Here is a 20,121-nt window from a genome sequence, read left to right as displayed (position 1 = left end):
TTCATTGTCAGGCTTCAGTCGAGGTTTACGCACTGATTTTTGGCAAATCTATTATGGGACAAATTTATATTTTGCCATGTAAAGTTAAGTTCTCTTTTAGTATCTTTATGAGGTAGATGGTATACGCCGACTTCAGTTCTGCTTGGATTAACTTTCAGTCCATTAGCAGTGTAATACTTACCAAGTTATTCAGGGCTGAAGCAACCTCTACATTCGTAAAAGTGTTTGCCTGATCCGCTAGTGCTAAATCATTTGTATAGATGAAGCGTCTAGTGTTCCGTGTCGTAGGCTGATAGTTTGTGTAGATGTTGAACAAAATTGGTGCTAGGACGCTACCCCGTCAAAATCTATTCCGCTGAAACCTCCATTTGTCGAATGAAAATCGCAACCAATACGGATTAAGTCCCGAGATGCTCCCATAGTAACGAGCTATACCAAGTATTGATGCTAGTTATTTTTTTATCGAAATGAAAACACAACCTGCATCTTTCCACTTTTATAATTAAATATAGGTATTTATGTTTTATATTTTATTTGTATTTATATGTATAATATTTTATATATATATATATATATATATATATATATATATATATATATATATATATATTATTATTTATATATTTGTATAATTTTAAATCTTATTTATTGCACCACCTACCTATTTTCTATGTTTTTTCCTTTTACGCCATTGGTTGCCTGGAAGAAATCGCTATGTAGCGATAAGGCCACCAAATTGTACTCTCTTGTGTTTATATCTTTGTAACTACTTTTTTTTTTCTTTGGTGTACAATAAAAGTGTATTCTTTTATTCATTCAAACCCTAAATTCGATAAATATCAAAAATATTTCTTCGTTGAACCTACTGTTTGGGTTGCTAGATTCAAGATGAGTATGTTTCAGCCGTGCCCCTGTTTATTTTTACTTTATTTTGCAAGGGTAAATATGGGAAACGTAAAGAAAACCTCATGGATCACCACCACCTCACCACAGGAGGTGCTCAATGCTAAAAACACAGCCAAAGTTTACCGTGTGAAAAGGTGAAAAGGACAGCATAACATTATGACATGTCATTCTAGTTTAGCTTTGGGTTTATTAAGTACAACCGAATTGATACAAACAATGGGTATACTATTGGATAGAAGCAGGCGTTACTTTGCGGAAATCCATGATATATTATCAAAATTAAGCTTAATTTGCTATACTCCGCGAAAAGCAGGATAATCTGTGTGGTGTAATTTATAATTTCTTCAATCCTTATACTCCACACCAAACAGATCTTCGGCAATAGCATCCTCAGGAGATGTTGACTTTACAATGAACAATTGTTCATTATAAATTACACCACACCGATTCTCCTGCTTTTCGCGGAGTATAGCAAATTAAGCTTTATTTTGATAAAAAAAATGGGTATACGTTAAGACAGTGCAATAGGTTCATTTTGTAGTGATTATATTCTCTTTGATATGTACTCAGTACGTCCATAGACAACGGTTACGTCAAATGATAAATCGGCCACTCTGTTATCTTTGCTTTCCGGCATCCACACCAGTTGTCAAAGTCAAGAAGTGCATTTGACACATTTCAAATTGAAATTGTGTTTTTACGTGGACGTATTGTTGTAATTTGTGTATTTAAAATAAATAAACATTTATTAATTGATAGAAGCCTATTGATACCATTCCTAATGCGTGGTCATTGCCACGTGTTATGATGATCTTGAGACGTCTTAGAACGCAGTATATTAATGAAAATGTGTGTAGCACCAGTGACTTTTAGATGATTATTTTGTTTACAATTGTATTAAGTTTTTTAAAGTGAAATAAAGCGATGTTATGATATCGAATTTAAACAGAACTTTTCACAATGAGACTGAATATAAGAAAATTCATTTTCGCTATCGGTATCTTTGTTGTACTATGGCTTATAATATCCTACTCGTCTATCTTTGTACCGGAGGATAAATCGAAGAATAGTGCATCACGGATGGAAGTAGAATTAGATAAATTGCAAAATAAAATGAGGGACCAGTTGAGTGATAGTTATAAGTTGTTGGAAAAGGTCAAAAGTCGCTTGAAGAAGACTGAAGAGAAAAGTATTGAAGATATTGCAAGAGAGTCATTTAAAGCGGAGAATGATATTGATATGGCTCTAGGTGAGTAAAAAAGTCTGTATTTTTATTTTTTTATTAGTTACTGGAACTGTAGTTTGTCTCTATGCATCCAATCCAATCCAATAATATGAAAATGTTTATTAAATTATGTTCTTTTTTAAATAAGAGATTTTTAATTTAGGTATACATAAATTAAAAACATGAGGTACCCATTAAAAAAAAAGTTATTCAAAATTAATAAAATATTGGGTTCATAAAGTTTCAAACTAAAAATTATAAACTAATATTTTTATTATACAAGAAACTAACCAACAACATCAATATCAAAAGTAGGTACAAGTCTTCAATTCAATTCTTGTTCATGGCTTTTATCTGGAAACAAATTATGGACCTACAATATTCTATGAGATAAGTGCCATCAAAGTCATTGAACATAGAATTTAGTTTTTGCAAATTTTTTATATTTAAAGGCTATTTTAGATCCACTAAAATGTTGATAGACTTTGAATTTGATTAACAAAAAACCAGCCAACCTTGAAAAATTATCTATTGTAATACTTTTACATTCAGTTGAATTATACAATTCTATTAAATACATTGTCAGACAATAAAGATTACAGTCACTTGACCAAGTACATCATTTACTCAGGTGCTTGTAAAATTTAGCACGTCACCACTAATAAAAATGTTTCTATTATTTTTATTTTCACTCTTAGAGGTTGTAGAGGGTTTTAGAACCCGCATTGAAACAGCAAGAATTGATGCAGGCTTGTAGACTAGTGTACTTTCTAAGCAGTGGCGTGCATATTTTCTCAATTTTATAGAGAGATTTTGGAGATTTTATACTATCTGCCTGCTTAGTAAATACCCTGTATACATGCCACTGTTTCAAAGGGTAAACACTGCAAGTATTCTTCAGTGGAAAACCCAGTACCAAGCAATTCTTGACCCGCAAATCAAACTCAGAACCACTTGACCTACAGTTGAACTAACCACTAGATTGTATTGTGAGTAAAAATTTGTAGACTGTCTCTGTCCAAATAAAACATTATGGAGAATCTCACCCATGCAATTTTTCTTCACCATTAAAGAAAGTGAAGTTAATTGCTTCAAACTTTAATGCTGGAGTGCTATATGTTTTTCACCATGATTAATGATGAACAGATATTGATGAAATTTTGTACCAGTGATCACAGAATCGCAGTGATCGATTGTACGCAGATAGACGCGATCCATAAATACAAAACTATCGTCCACTACATACAATCGCTATGCCTCGTTTGCAACGGGACATGGCATTTCTGTAAGCTCGTACTTGTAGAATGCCCCAGTCAGTAACTTGTCCAAATACTTCCTGTATGTGTATGTTGCTTGCACCAGTAACCTGTAATCATCATCATCATTTTCATTATGATCAACCCTTTACGGGCCCACTAAAGGGCGCGGGTCTCCACTCAGAATGTCTGAAAATGCCGTACCGGCTGAATGTGCCGTAGTCCACCACGCAGGCCAAGTTATGAAGAACTGTAACCCTTGCGATTTTTTCCTTCACGTCTAAAGCAAGTAATAATTTAATTGCTTTTATTAAAAAAAAAAAAAGAAAATGTAACAGTTATTTGTGCATAAAAGTGTTTTATGTAAACGTAAATAGGTAGTATAGCAAAAAACACGTGAAAGACTTATAGCTGATGTTGTAAGAATTTGGCATATAAATGCAATCCGTCGTTTACGATATTGACGTGAGACAAATTGCCGCGTGAATAAACCCTTTGATAAGAAATTTTCTTTAAATATTTATTAGACTTTTGTTTGGAAATTTTTTGATCACTTGGTTACGCTAATTTGCTACGGTGAAGGCTCGATATGTGGAGTGCATATAGATCGAGCTTTTACTGCCAATACAATTTATTCCAAAAGAAGTTCTTTTTTTTATGAACCTTTTTTTCTAAAATTCGAATATAGAACATATCAAATCAATGATAACATAGATAGTGTCCCACTTCAAAGCAAATGGCATCCATTTACAATGGTTCATGAATAATTATACAAATTACTGTACTCGTACTTTATTATCTGATATATGGAAAGGCCATCTGGTGATTATATCACATTTCAATACTAAACATGTCATGCATACGTTTCGGTTTTACGCTATTTAATAGCGGTTCGTTTATTTACTAATCGTTTTAAACACTCATCCGAAACTAGCTGACACCGTGAATTTGACCGCGTTCTATCTAGGACGGACGTGGTCAATGAATAAATACCAGATGAAAAATATCAAAAGTCCGGAGAAAAGGCCTGATTTCCATTGAGAAATCCTGAAATTTTCTACAGCTTGAGATTTTTCTATCGAAAGTAGCATGAAACAATTTAAAAAATTTGCAAAAATATGAAATTGTAGATCTCTAACAACTCTATTGTCGAACGATGATTCTGTATTTAGTTAGAGCTATAGGTACTTTTAATTCAATATAATTTTAAGAGATTACCATGGGAGCATTTTATAAACCAATAAAAAAAAAAAAAAAAACTGTCAAGTCGAGCGAGTATTTCCTTTTTATTCTAAAAATCCTGAGATTTCATGAGATTCACAATGTACAGCCGCAATCCTGAGATGAGGCCAAAAAACCTGAAATCTCAAAAAATTTGATGACCGTATTTGTGATTGAACATGGTTTAAAGTTATTAAATTAAAATAAACAGTAAATTAAAATTGGTTCTGCCTCTTCAAATTCTAGGTCTTCAATTAAAATATTGGAATTAAAGCAATACGGCAATAGCAGCCATTCACGTACAAGAAATTCGATCACTTGACTGAACTGTATAGTAGTAGGTATCAACATGGTTTCCTTATTAAATTCCGAGATATGGTAACCGTATTTGTGATTGAACATGCTTTCAATTTATTAAATGAAAATCAATAATCAATTTAAATCGGTTCTGCCTCGTCAAAGATAAGGTGTGAAGCCTTGGAATTAAAGTAATATGGCAATAACAGCAATTTTCGTTCAAGTAATTCGATCACTTGACTCAGCCGTATGGTAGTAGGTATCAAAATGGTTTCCCTATTAAAGGGCACGCTTTGAATGCTGTGAAGCCTTTGGAGATCGGTTGTTCATATGACTCAATTGGAAACTACTTGGTACTTAACAAAATCGGATTTAGAATTACTTATTGATGTTGCCGTCTAAGATGGTAACGGCCAGCCCTGTTAGGGGTACATTACATTAAACCCTTAAATAGCTTTCCACGCGTGGACTTTAAATTTAGAAATTATAATTTTCCAAATTGCTCCAACCGACTTAAAGCCTCTGCGCCAGCGAAGTCGAAATAACTGACTTAAAGTCTTTATGCCTGAGCGTAGGATCCCTTCATCAGAACAGTCTTGTGACAGTCGGACCACTTCGGCAGTGTACCCTTCCAAAAAATTAAATATGTAGTAAGTATATCGAAAATAGCTGTCCACGTCTTCCGTCCGCGTTTATAACGGGTTGTTACAAATCACGTGGGAACCGTGTGTTTCCCTTTTATAAAGCATATGCCACTCTCCGTCCTTTCAACTAATTCTATTCCAATAATCAAGTGGAATGGTTGCCTAGAGCGTGAAAAAGGTCACACAAACACGCTTTCGCATTCATAATATTAGTCAGGAGTAGCTAAGTAAACTAAGTCATACGACTCCATTTAATAGAAAGACTTTCTATTTAATCGAATCGACTTTAAAATCGAGAATTAATGAATATATTACATAAACCCATAGCAACGTTTATCATCATCTCATTTGGCGGTAAACTCATATTATTTATTAGATCTATAATATCAATTGTATCAAATTTAAAAACGCACTTAATTTTATATAAAATGAGTTATTACTTACGTAGGCTATGCCACTTCTGAAATGTAAAAATATTCCAGTCCGAATAAAAACCAATTTCAGAATACACTATCATATAATTTGTCAATTACGCAAACAATATACTTCCAATTTAGAGTCTTAAAATAATTACTCTTTTACTAATATATTCGTTTCCCTTTTTCCTTTTTCCTTTTTAAAATCTCGCCAAATCATCCCAAACGCCCGATGTCACTCTTTTTTTTTTGCTATCCTTTCTTCTTTTTTCCCCGCGTCGCTTTAGTCGCCAGTCCTTCCAACTTTCCAACGTGCCAGCACCTTCTTATCAAATATAAATACTCCAAATCCATTACTGTTTTTATCAAAAGGATTCATTTTATTGATTTGCATATCATCTCGTATTGATAATCTAGCTTAGAATGGCATTTATCTGTGACGAAAATTCAAGTAACCTTACATATATATCTATATAAAATATATATATTGTGTTGTTTGATAATAACAATTACTAAAATAATCTCAAGACAATTCCATCATCCTCCTTTGTGGTTTCTTCAAGCTACCTACCCGATATTGGCGAAGTAACCTGTGCCGTGCAGGCATGACAAAAAGCCATTAACCCAAAGAAGAAGAAGAAGAAACTACAAAGCTGTCAACGACAAAGCTTTGACCGCCTTGACATTGTTTTTCAAGACGGTCAAAGCTTTGTAGTTGACACGTGGCAAGGTATTCCGGATATTAAAAACTAACTTTTACGGAATCGAAGAAGTAAAGTTGTGTAGACAAACTTACATTGGCACTTTGATATAGTGTTCACAATATAGAATAGCGAGGAACACCTAGAATTTAAACTCGGATGTCTGTTTTCGCACAGTAAGGTAAACAAAAGCATCCGGATGTTTTCCAATTCCATACGCTGTGCCGCTTGATGTTAGTGAATAGCGAAAGGTACTCGATATCGTATTATACGAATGTTTACCTTATATTATAGTCCTATAGATTGGTGCAACAATAGCTCACCGTTTGTCGTGACCATTCTTATAAGTGAACTATTTGTTGCCCTCGACTTGTCGTGGAAATGTTGATTTGTATATATGCCTCTGTTATTCTCTGATTCCTGAAAAACCGTCTACCACTATGCAAAAAACATATCGATCTCTTTCTCTGTGGAAAAAAAAACATTGAAAATCAAGTGGGATAAAAGTAGCCTTTGAGATGTAGCTTTTCCAGACTATGACTTTACTATCGAGAGCCTGTCTACTGCTGCTCCGAGCTGGAGATGCCTATAGTCCACTACGGAACTAAAGGCATGAGAGGGTTGGGTTGTAATCGTCGAAGTTAGTAATAGTAGCGCAGGAGCGCTACTGCCACTTTTTCGTCATATTCCCTTAGTCGCCTCGTATGACCTGGGGAAGTGGAAGGGTGGTGACAACTGTATTCTGGTGCAAAACGGCACATGATCTTTATCAAATTCAAATTCAAATTCAAATTCATTTATTTCAAGTAGGCCTACTTTATAAGCACTTTTGAAACGTCAAGTATGCATGTTTGTGTGGCTCTACCACCGGTTCGGAAAGCAGATTCTACCGAGAAGAGCCGGCAAGAAACTCAGTAGTTGCTCTTTTCCAACATCAACATTTACAATCATTTTGCTATCTTGCGGGAGATGAGAGCGAGGCTGGCTGCTTCCATTCTACCTTGTCATTGAGGAATTCATCAAATGTATAGTAACCTCGCTGTACTAGATGCGTTTTTACACATTTTTTAAATGTATGCATTGGTAGGTCAAGAATTTCCTTAGGAATCATGTTGTAAAAGCGTATACTCAACCCCACAAAGGAGTTCTGCACCTTTCGCAGACGATATGCAGATATCACTAATTTATGACCGTTTCTGGTAAGTCGATTGTTAATTTCAGCTTTTGATTTATAAAGAGTAATATTTTGCCTCACAAAGACTATATTATTATAAATGTATTGCGAAGCTACTGTAAGAATACCTATTTGTTTAAATTTTTCACGAAGCGATTCGCGTGATCCAAGTTTATATATTGATCGTACGGCTCTTTTCTGTAGTATAAATATACTTTCAATATCTGCAGCTTTTCCCCACAGCAAGATCCCATAGGACATAATACTGTGAAAGTATGCGAAATAAACAAGCCTAGCTGTTTCAACATCGGTAAGCTGTCTAATTTTCCTGATTGCATATGCAGCTGAGCTGAGTTTACTCGCTAGGCTTTCTATATGGGTACCCCACTGTAGCTTACAATCTAAGGTCACTCCTAGAAAAACAGTGGAGTTTTCTATTTCAAGTGTTTCTCCATTTATGATGATGTTTTTATCAATTTTTTTTACGTTAGGCAAAACAAATTCCAAACACTTGGTTTTTTTTGCATTTAAAAGTAAGTTATTAACAGTAAACCAGTCTGACACATGTGACAAAGCACGGTTTACGTCGTCAAAATTATCTTTGTTTCTATCAGTCTTAAAAATGAGAGATGTATCATCTGCGAACAGTACAATCTCACAAGTGCCCCTGACATGGTGTGGCAGATCATTTATATACACCAGAAACAATAAGGGACCCAAAATTGAGCCCTGTGGGACACCCATTAAGGCAGATGATCCCTTAGACTTTATGTCTTATACGCATACCCTTTGAACTCTATCACTTAGATAAGAGGCAATTAAATTGAGTGCAACGTTTTTGATGCCATAGTGGCTTAGTTTTAATAACAACGTTTTGTGTTCAACGCAATCGAATGCTTTGGACAGATCACAGAAAACACCAATGGCATTCTGCGAACGTTCCCAGGCATCGTAAATATGCTTTATGAGTCTTGCGCCTGCATCCGTTGTACTACGACCTTTAGTGAAGCCGTACTGCTCCGGATGAAGTAAGTTATTTACATTAAAATGATTTAAAAGTTGATAAAGTATAATTTTTTCAAAGACCTTACTAAGAGTTGGCAAGATTGAAATAGGCCTGTAATTGTTAAGGTCATTTTTATGACCGGATTTAAAAAGGGGTATTAATTTACTACATTTCATTAGGTTCGGAAAAATACCCATATCAACACATTCATTAAAAACTACAGCTAGATAAGGGGCAATAACGTCAATAATGTTAGAAATGACCATCACCGACATACCCCACAGATCACCGGTTTTTTTCAACGTTAATAACCTGAAATTCTTTAAAATATCTATTGCAGATATATGTTTAAAATTAAATAAAACATTGCACTCTTTAACATTATCTCTCAATATACGCTGAGCTGCTATTGGTGAAGAGCTTAGAGAATCTGTTAACAAAATGGGAACATTCTGAAAGAAGTTTTCGAAAGTATTAGCAACCTCCCTGTCAGACGTCACTTTATTGTTATCAACAATAAGTTCAAAATCCACATCACGAGATTTAGTTTTTCCTGACTCGTAATTAACTATTTTCCAGGTTGTTTGTATTTTGTTATCAGATTTCATTATACTATATTTAATGTGTAGCGATTTCGCATTAGTGCAAACATTCTTAAATATTTTAGAGTATTTTTTTACGTGTTCTATGAAAGTTGGAGTATGATTAAATTGTTTTTCATCATACAGCTCATACAACTTCTCCCTACTTTTATATATACCTACAGTAGCCCAGTCACTAAATTTTAATTTATTACTGACATTGATGTGCTTAAAGTTGAATACTCTATTAAATTCGTTGTTTATAGTATTAAATAGTGCACTGTAAAGACTGTCCGGATGAAAATGTTCGCACGCAATACCAGGGATTTTCGCAGTAATTTCACGTTTGAATCGCATTAATTTAGTCTTAGTTATTGGCCTACACTTTATAATTTGTCTGCTTTTATTGATAGTATTTAAAACAGTAATAAGTTGACCACAATGATCTGACCTTAAATTATTAATTATTCTTTTATCTAAAATGTCACAATTGAAAAAAATATTATCTAAGCAGGATGCTGAAGTTGCAGTTACTCTAGTAGGTTCACTAAAAGTGTGACACAAATTAAAACATTTAAATAAGTTAAGCAATCTAGCAGTTGTTGCATTTTCTAGTAAAATGTCGACATTGAAATCGCCACATACAATTACTTTTTTAGTAGAAAGACACAAACGCTTTAGTACATCCTCCATGACATTTTTGAAATCGCTAAAATCACCTGAAGGGGGTCGGTATACACTCACTATTATAAATCGCTCCAGCTCCACACAAGACAGTTCTGCAATGCGTTCAACAGAAAGACCAACTATGTCTTTTCGTTCTTTACAAATTATATTATTACGTACAAAAATTAAAGATCCACCGTGAATTGCAGTCCTTCTAAAGAACGCACTTGACAATATAAAGTTATCGATGTTTACTGCTACTTGTGTACCAGTGAGCCAGTGCTCAGTTATACACAGAATATGTACATTGAGTTTCTCCACAAACAGCTCTATTTCTAATTCTTTGCCGGTGAAGCTCTCAGCTATCAGTTAAATAAATAATAAATAAAATATTTTACACTGATTCGACCCACATCTAAAACAGAGCCATATCTTAGAATGTTCATAAACTATTACGGACTTCGACAGAACTTCGTATAAGTTACTCAACATAACCTTGTCTAAAAGGCCATTACATACCTACCGACAGGTGGGGAATCCGTCCTTTTAATCCTCAAAGACCAAACCGGAAAAATTGAGTATTCTAAAATTGCCCCCAACGAGGATTGAAGCCGGGTACTCCCGGGTACTTGTAAGACCACAGCGCTCACCGCTGAACCAGGGAGGTCGAAATAACTAGTTTTCATAAAAGAGACAAAAAAATTGTTCCATAAAAATTACAATATATTAAGTAGTCAGTTAATATCTTTGAACCTGGGCGACCAAGCTTAAACCACCTATTTTTTGTAAAATCATGTTGTTAAGGTGATAATATAATTAACAATATGTAAGGTCACTGACCTACGTGTTTATATGTATACCCACTGTATACCAAAATAACTGTCCAGTTTGTTACAAATTATATTAACAGCTTAAATGTTGTTTGACATCCTACTTAGTAGTAATTAGAGCAAACGTGAAAAGTTCAGAAATGTTTGTTCCGCAAGCCCTGCGGAGTGTGCTTATATGCTATAGATTTCAATAAAATAAAATTGTGAAGAAGAAAGATGAAGGGAAAAACGATTATTATATCTTATCGTCTTTACATAATATAAAGTTGATATTCTTCTTCTTCTTCTTCTTCTTCTTCTTGTCCTTGAAGACAGACTTTTTTTGGTTTCTCCATAGTTTTTTTCCGACTGATCACCATACCTTTAGAACGTTTTCTTTAATAATGTGTTGCGACCGAATTCCTCACTTAGGTATCACCGCATAATGTCATATATATTTGTGAAATAATTTATCTTTCTTGATTTCAGTAAACCGGTTAAAATCTGTTTATTCAACCGGTTTTTCAATTTAACCGGTTAAATAATCGAAACAATAAACATCCAAAATTATTTCGATACCAGGTTAAAGGGAAACCGGTTTGAATTTTTTTCGGCTTCCTATCCCAGACTATATCAGCCTTGTTTAACAAATACTTTTTGTTTTCAGATGGCAGCATAGTTTTACCCATTTTAGTTATAGCGTGCGATCGAGTGACTGTGAAGAGGTGTTTGGACAATTTAGTTAAATTTAGACCTGACAAAGACACATTTCCTATTATAGTCAGTCAGGTAAGTTTAGTTCGTAATTTTCAACTTACTTCTTCGTTTTCAGATGCTTTTTTTTCGTGGAGCAATCCTCTTGGATACCACCGCACCACACGGAGGAGCATACGCAGTTATGAAGGACTTTAACAGACTAAAACACCGCAGTGATTCAACTGGTCGCCTGGTGACATGAAATAAGGGGTTCATGTAAACCACCCAGTTACAGAAATGCTTTTGGACTCAACATAAACCACCACAATACACAGCTATTCTATGTATATTGTGTATAATAGCTACCCCAACGCCCCGCGTCACATCGCCTACCTTAGCTACAGCTTTGTTTTCATTTATTTGGGCTATCAAATGTAAAAAACAGTTTTTTTTTAATCCGACTTGTTTTTCACCGAATAGGCTTTCATCCACTGTTCCAAACCCCTTTTATATAAACTTAGATCACGCGAATCCCTTTGTGCCAAATTTAAAGAATTAGGTATACTAAAAGTAGCCTCGCAATATATTTTTAATAATATAACTTTTATTAAACAAAACATAAGTTACTTATAAACAAAAAGTCGATATAAACATTCGATATAAACAGTCGACTTACTAGAAACAGACATAAATTAGTGATATCTTCATATCGTATGAGAAAAGTACAGATATTCTTTGTGGTAATTGGTATATGCTTTTATAACAATATGATACCGAAGGTAATATTAGATCTACCTTTACCTAAGTTTAAACAATATATTAAAACACATTTAACAAATCGTGGTTACTACACGATTGATTCCTTAACGATTAGGCTGCTTGGAGGCCACTCCGCTCTCATCTCTCACAAAAAATAAAAATTCTAACTATAAAATGATGTTGGAAAAGAGCAATCTGCTGAGTTTCTTGCTTGCTCTACTCAGTGGAATCTACCTTCCGAACCGGTGGTAGAGTCACTACAAAAAGATTAACTTGACGTTTCAAAAGTGCTTATAAACTAGGCCTACTTGAAATAAACGAATTTTGAATTTGAATTTTTAGGGTGAAATTTCTAAACGTATTTTATTACTCAAATTCGCAACCTAACAACTAATTGTGTTCGATAAAACTTAAAACTTTCATACCAAATTTCATTTCTTATTTAACAGCCTATCTAGTCTGCCAATCCCTACTAATATTATAAATGTCAATGTAAGTTTGTTTGTTACGCTTTCACGCAAAAACTACTTAACCGATCCTCATGAAACTTTGTACACATATTCTTGGAAGTGTTAGAAGTAATATAGGATACTTTTCATCCCGACATTAAACTCGGTTACTTTGGAAGAGGGGACAAAAGTATTTGACGATTTTACACCATAACTCCGACCAATTATAACCGATTTAAAAAAATATTTTTGTGCTATAGAGGTTATAATATGTGTTTAATTTTGCGCAAACTATGGTTGGAGATAGAGGACAGAACTCCTCAGCGGGCAACAGCAAACCCCTCATTTAAGGCTTAGCGATACTGAATACTTTAAATTTTTTAGAACTACAACTAAATTGAATGCCACATCAAAAAACAAAATCAAACGCAGACGAAGTCGCGGGCAACGGCTAGTGCAAAATAAAATTTCAAATCCGATTATCCGGTAGCTCTAGAGCACGATCTAACAAAAAAAAACCTCATCAGCTTTATGATTACTATTGTATTAGTGTCGTTTTCTAGGTCGAATAGTATAAAAATATAACCGCAAACCCTACTATTTTTTACCAACCTTTTCAATTATCAGGATTGCGGCCACAATGAAACCTACAAAGTGATCAGATCGTTCACCGACGCCGACCCTTCTATAACGGTGGTTCAACAACCCGAGCTATCCGAGATACCCCTGCCTCGAGCGAAGGTCAAGTTCAAGGGCTACTACAAGATAGCCAGGCACTACCGGTTTGCGCTCAACCACGTCTTAGTGGGCTTGGAGTATGACGCTGTCATAATTGTTGAAGGTACGATCCTTAATAATAATCATTTTGAGTGCAGAATGGCACATTGGGCCATTTTAGAGGACAAGGCTGGGGGTTCCCACAGCAGCTAAATGTGTGGGTGTTTATCTGTATATTTTAAGTATTTATCTTTGTTATTCAGTTATCTTAGAACCTATGACACAAGATACGCTTACTTTTGGGCTAGATGACTTGCAGTAGTCATTTATCTATTTATTTAATTATATTCTTAATGCGACAGTTTATAACCGCGTATTTGTTTGTTTGCTACCTATCTATGACTGAATTGCATTGGATTGGAGATGGACTTAAAATACCTTTTTATCCTGGCAAAGCATCAACTTAATGTTATCCGGGCGTTTAAAAAACTATATAGCCTTTTTTATCCATAGCTTTTCAGATAAAAGGATCTTGTTAGTAAACTAATATGGCACGGAGATAGCTTGTATCCGAGACTAACATTGGGAACTTGTATTCCGGGGAAAGGTAATTCGTGTTAGTGTTACCTTTCGTCGGATGAATCACTGCACAGATCTTGAATTGGAGCATCAGGTTGACGTTAATAGGGCGTTTAAAAAAAATATATAGACTTTGACGATTAGTTCTTCTTGTTATTTGGCGCGGTGAAAGTTTGCTTCTTGGAAAATAATATAGGGTAACTTTTTTCCGGTAACGGTTTAAGTGGACGAAGTCGCCGGCAACAAATTGTTGTATACATAGAAGCGCTGTTCCAAGGGTCGTGCAAAAGCGTTGTCGCGCATGAAAAATCTAGAATGCAACTAAGTAAGATGCTATATGATGCGTATGTCAATGCGATTGGCATAAAGCTCACTAATGTTGTAAAACACATTATTGTCATTATCATGTACATAATTTGCTTTTATCGAGTGTGTAGTTATAATAGACGAGCTTCTTAAAGGCTACCGCAAGGCAGGGCTAAGTATTGGAGTTTGCTGACAGCATAGTTGAACGTATATGTTCTTATTGCCAATATTACTTACAACAAGTAGGATATAAACACCACTGTTGTAAAACAAATTTTTGTCATTGTCGGACAAAACTGCGTCGCTATTTTACCAAGTGCATTTAGATATTGTTGTTGGTGTTTAAACTGTTGTAATTGTTAATATCAAAGACAAACACCTCACTGTGGTTTTAAAAGATTTTTTTTATATCTGTGACCCAAATTTGTAAGTAAATTTATTTAAATTCTTCTTTGCAGATGACCTCGACATATCTCCAGATTTTTTTGAGTATTTCCTGGGTACCTACCCCCTATTATATAAGGACCCTAGTATATGGTACGTATGAATATGAAAATACATATTATTTTACATTAAAAAAACAGGATATATATTATAATCATCAAAGAAGAATCTATCTAGCAGGTCATCTAGTCTTGGCAGCACGTATTTGGCACACATGTCCATATTATTGACAATATCCTGCATAGTAACGGTGTGGGGGCTTCAAATTTTTTTTTTTAAAAATTCAATATTAATATTGTATCTGTGCGGGCAGAAATAACGACATTATATTGGACGTATGCTAACTATTATCATAAATTATAAGATTAATAAGACTATTTGACCATATCTCTAGACTATGTAAATAATCTCCCTGTCCACTTCATTCAGTCATTCATTCATTCTGGTCCTACCAGTTAGACCTGTTTGAGTAATAATTACAAAAAAGAACCAAATTCTTTTACTATTTAAACATACCTAATACTTTAATGAAAACTAACGACCCGCCCCAGCTTCGCACGGGTGTGCGAATGTATGTAAGTCTTTATGTGATTTGAATTTGTTTTTCGGGTGTTTGAATGTCACGCTCTCGAAGATATTTGTTTAAAAGGACATTTTGAGCCTTATGAAATGTATAACGTATCTCATGTTTTATTTAAAATATCATATGTGTTTATCTTGGAGATAAACACATACTATCGTGGACTTTTTAGTAGTCTTTTTTAAGGCGTACAATACTGTAGTACATTATTTGATCCATCTCGTAGGACCATACTAGACTGAGAGATCAGTCATAAGAAACAATTCCAATAGCAGACTGCGGATACGCAGATATTGCAGTTGAAGTGAAATAAAAAAAAGCAATTTTTAGGTGCATATCAGCATGGAATGACAACGGGAAGAAAGAATTAATAGACCTATCTCGGCCAGAGCTGTTGCATCGTACAGATTTCTTTCCCGGCCTCGGTTGGCTGCTAAAAAGAGATACCTGGTTACAACTGGAGCCCAAATGGCCTGAAGCGTGAGTGTTATCTGTATACGTCGTTTTTAGAGTTCGATAGCTCCAGAGGAAATAAATGAAACTTTGTAGAAACACTTCGTTGTTGTCAAGAGTCAAGACCATTTTTCTCAGGAACGCGTAGAGGTATCTATTTGTAATCAATATCAAATGCTCACCCGTGCTGGTATTGTGTTTGTAGACAGACAGCTCATAGAAACTTCTTTACTCACCAATGATTAATCGAAATTTCATAATTCGCGTGTTGACTTTAATCGTAATGTTTTTCAACGTTAAGTTGTTATGGTTTGTTATTTGGCACAAAAAGAACGATAACTTTTAGACGTCATGACGAGTCCAATTAGCACTGTAGCTTGCTCAAATTCAAGACCCTAGGAACACCACTGGCTCACAAGTGCGTTTACTAGATAGCACTGCTAAATTAACCTGTCATCTGAAGATTTCGGATTATTCGTTTTTTTTTACATGAGTAAGGCAACGCAATCCAAAGATATAGCAGTTCATGTAGCATATTTTTTACTTCACACATCACATACACACACACACGCATACACTCACGCACACACATACACGTTATGTAAATTTCAGTGTACCTTAACTTATTTAAACGGATATTGATATTAACGCGCGAGGCAAGGAGGTTCCCTTACTGACCTCTTTATTGAAGGGGCTGAAGAGTCTTTACACTATGTCGCGACGCTGTCTAGACGATGTCGGCATTTACAACAAAATCAAAGGCGTCGAAGTAGTAGGCTTCCGTTCCGTTCTTTATACGATGCTATTATCAAGGTGTATCTGTTTTAGGTTTTTCGACGACTGGCTTCGCGATCCCCAGAACACGCAAGGCAGAGCATGTATCAGACCCGAAATTTCAAGGACATACAGTTTTGGAAAGGTAACCTTATCTACAACGCTTGCTGGAAAGAGGATTTTAAGCCTATAGAGTATTACTGTATTCATAACTTTTCCACAATTACTTTCTAAGATCCATATTTTTAGGAAAATAACTGTACAAATTGGTCATAAAAAGATACGCAGTGACAACCATAATTTCAGCTGTGCTTACTTTTAAGGTCAATTGGGGTCAAGGAATGGCAACAGAAGAAAGGTTAAGAACCTAGATAATATTAAAACAATAATTCACACAAACTTCCTTACGCACACACATTTACGTGTATTATTAGTGGATAGTACCCCCTTTTCAACTAGCTTTGTTGCATATATACATCTAAATTAGTATATAAAAGATTTCATCCTTAGGTTGACATTTGCAATGTGCGGAGCGAAGCCGCGAGCACAGTTAGTCTAAAATGTAATTGTTTTTATTTTGTAGATAGGCGTCAGCAAAGGCCTGTTCTTCGATATGCACTTGAGGTACATGCAACTAAACATGGAGTTTGTCGGGTTCACTAAACTCAACCTCACTTATCTACTCAAGGTGTGTATAGTTAGTAAGTTTAGTTTTTTTTAGAACTTTTTGTGACAGAGCTCGTCCGGGGAAGTAGTCTCGCCGTGCTCATATCTGCCGCAAAGCAACATTACTCTAATATTATGTACCTATACGTATAATGATGCTGAATCATTTTCTTTTTCTGCGCGCTAATCTCTGAAACAACTATTCTGATTGTTTCACCACCATCATACCCCTCGTGAGAGAGTTACGTTTACGCATTATCTCGTCAATCTCTATGGAAAAAATACGAGTAACGGGAAGTGGCGTGCACCAGGTTCCTTACCAGGGTAATGCAATCAGCAGGTATAATCTGCATAAAAAGGGCATAAGTTCTCCTTCTATACGAGTTATTAAATAAATATTAAATTTTACGATAGGCAGTGCTTTTGTGTATGTACGCCATGGGTAACGGCTATAGATAATTATCCTGTGGTGCCCTATGCTATGCTAGCCCTACAGGTGTAATTGCAGTCAAAGGCTTACTTGTAGTGGAATAACTTACACTAGTTCTTGAGGCGTGCAAAGATAGTCTTATCGCTAAAGCGATCTGAACTTTTCTAAGGATATTTATATGTACCTTGTTAATAGGATAACTACGACAGTTCCTACACGGAACTGGTCGCTTCGTTACCGGAGACGTCGCCCGAGGAGGTAATGGCCGGTGCGAGTACTGAATCCGCGCTCCGCGTGTCCTACTCCTCCGCCAAAACTTACCGGAAGGCGGCCAAGAAACTTGGACTTATGGATGACTTCAGAGTGAGTTAACTAACTTTTTGTTGCTCATTTGTCATCGTGGTTTGATAGTTGTCATAAGATCCCACGAACAAAATCGTATAAAAAGGGCGTTTAATTGAATCGGCAAGCATGCGTAAAAGTCCCTTCGTTCATTCAATCTCTACCTATCAGGAGCATATTATTTTAACGACCTAACTATATTGCATTTTCTTTTCAGAGCGGTATACCCCGTACGGCGTATCGAGGTATAGTGACCTGTTTTATAAGAAACCGACGCGTCTACCTCGCCCCTAACTATGAGTGGACCAAATACGACCCGAGTTGGGGCTAAACGGGAACGACTAATATGTATCTTCAGTACACGTTGGTCGTTGGACCTTTGCACGTGGCCAACGTGTTAAGGCCAACATGGCGTGCATCGGCCAAGTGCAATAGTGGGCAAGGTCTAAAGCAGGGCCAACAAGACGCGATAAAGAATTCCTGAGAACACCAACATATTGGTCATTGGCACTCTAATTTTGTGTATCATTTGCCAATGGTAATAATTTGCGAAGGTCTAAAGCAGGACCAATAAGATGCGAAAAAGAACCCAAATTTTCCAAAATAAAAATAATCATTCGTTCCCTCTTCGCCTTTCTACCATCGCACTGCAAGACATCGGGCGGGTTTTCATCCCTATGTTGTCAAAAAAAACTCGCACGAAGAAATTTGCATTTTATAGGCATGGTTGGGCTTTGGAACGCCCTTCCGAGTTCTGTGTTTCCTAATTCTTACAATCTGGGTATCTCTAGTTAATAGGCATCTTCTTGGCAAGCGCGTCCCATCTAAGGCCACATCTACATCAGGTGAGATTTTGGTAAGCTTTTGACGTTAAAAAATAACTCTTCATCATCAGCTCTTAAGCGGTCACTGCTATATACAGGGCTTTCAGGTCTATTTCCTCCAGGAAACGTAAAATTGTGAAGTGTTCCACGTTTTTTCGTCGACCTCCATGGCAAAGTGGAATGCCCCGATTTAGATCCCCGGCAGGGGTAATCTTGAGAACATGCTGCCATACGCGTAAGTACCAAGTCGAGTTATGGGTTTAATATACCTCTAAGGTTAACCCGCTACCATCTTAGACACCATTATCTAGTGGAACACAACAAAAATACTCAGAAGGTCGTCAGTCCAGTTGACTAGAGGCCATCCCACGCTGCGTTGACCGGTCGCTGTTCACTCCAAGGGCCTGGGCCATCCAGAAATGTTACATCGCGAAAAACAATATTATTCGAAAATGTTGAAGCTCTTTTTTCTACAACTTTTTTCTTTTCTTCTTTACAAATTGCCATAGACATATGGCAATTTGTACTTTGGCTTGGTCCGCAATAATTCCTACAATATCAGAGTGGTGGAAAGCGTGGTTATAACGGATCAGTTGTTTAAGAACGTATTAAACTGCTATTTTAAAATAATATTTACCATATCTATAATAAGTTAAGGGCAAAAATAAGAAATACTACGAATAAATAATACCTCAAGAGATTTTCGATTCCTATTTCAAAATACCAGCCGAGTGATATTATATCCTCTTTACTAAAGCTATGTTGGCAGCGTTGGTGACTTCCTGAAAAAATACACTCTTATCTGATTTAAGTATAGACCACGCCAAAAATAGTATAACTTTTATCTTATTTTGTTGGTCTTGCTTTAACTATAAATACTGTGTTATATTATACATTAGTTGTGTTGATTACACAGAAATAACTTCCTTTTTCATCCAGGATTACCTATCATCCAAACTCGTTTAGTTATTATTAATATATCGATGAAATACTCGATATTGAGATGTTGCATTCCTTCAGGTAGGCATTGTTATATGTATATTATGTACCAGAAACTATACTTATCAGCATACTATCTGTCATATTTTGTCAGCATTTATAAGCTACGGTGGTTTGATTTTTTGTTTTTGGAGTACAGTTGTTAAATCTCTGATACTCGTATGGTTGGATAAAGGCTATTTGTTACCACAATATTAAAAC

The 20,121-nt window shown here is 35.6% G+C and overlaps 1 protein-coding gene across 1 annotated transcript; it reads left to right on the top strand.

Moving 5' to 3' along the window:
* The first annotated feature begins 1,866 nt into the window (after positions 1-1,866).
* Positions 1,867-20,024, top strand: LOC120624972 (alpha-1,3-mannosyl-glycoprotein 2-beta-N-acetylglucosaminyltransferase). Its single transcript, XM_039891825.1, has 9 exons — positions 1,867-2,155; positions 11,570-11,691; positions 13,434-13,647; positions 14,867-14,945; positions 15,763-15,912; positions 16,714-16,804; positions 17,243-17,347; positions 17,951-18,118; positions 18,315-20,024. Exons 1-9 carry the CDS (start codon positions 1,867-1,869, stop codon positions 18,426-18,428), a joined length of 1,332 nt encoding a protein of 443 aa, XP_039747759.1. The 3' UTR covers positions 18,429-20,024.
* The last annotated feature ends 97 nt before the right edge of the window (positions 20,025-20,121 follow it).

This window comes from Pararge aegeria, chromosome 7, assembly GCF_905163445.1.
Source record: "Pararge aegeria chromosome 7, ilParAegt1.1, whole genome shotgun sequence".
NCBI classification, from domain to species: Eukaryota; Metazoa; Arthropoda; class Insecta; order Lepidoptera; family Nymphalidae; genus Pararge; species Pararge aegeria.
The sequence above is the reverse complement of the archived record's forward strand: the minus strand, read 5'-3'. Positions and strand labels throughout refer to the sequence as shown.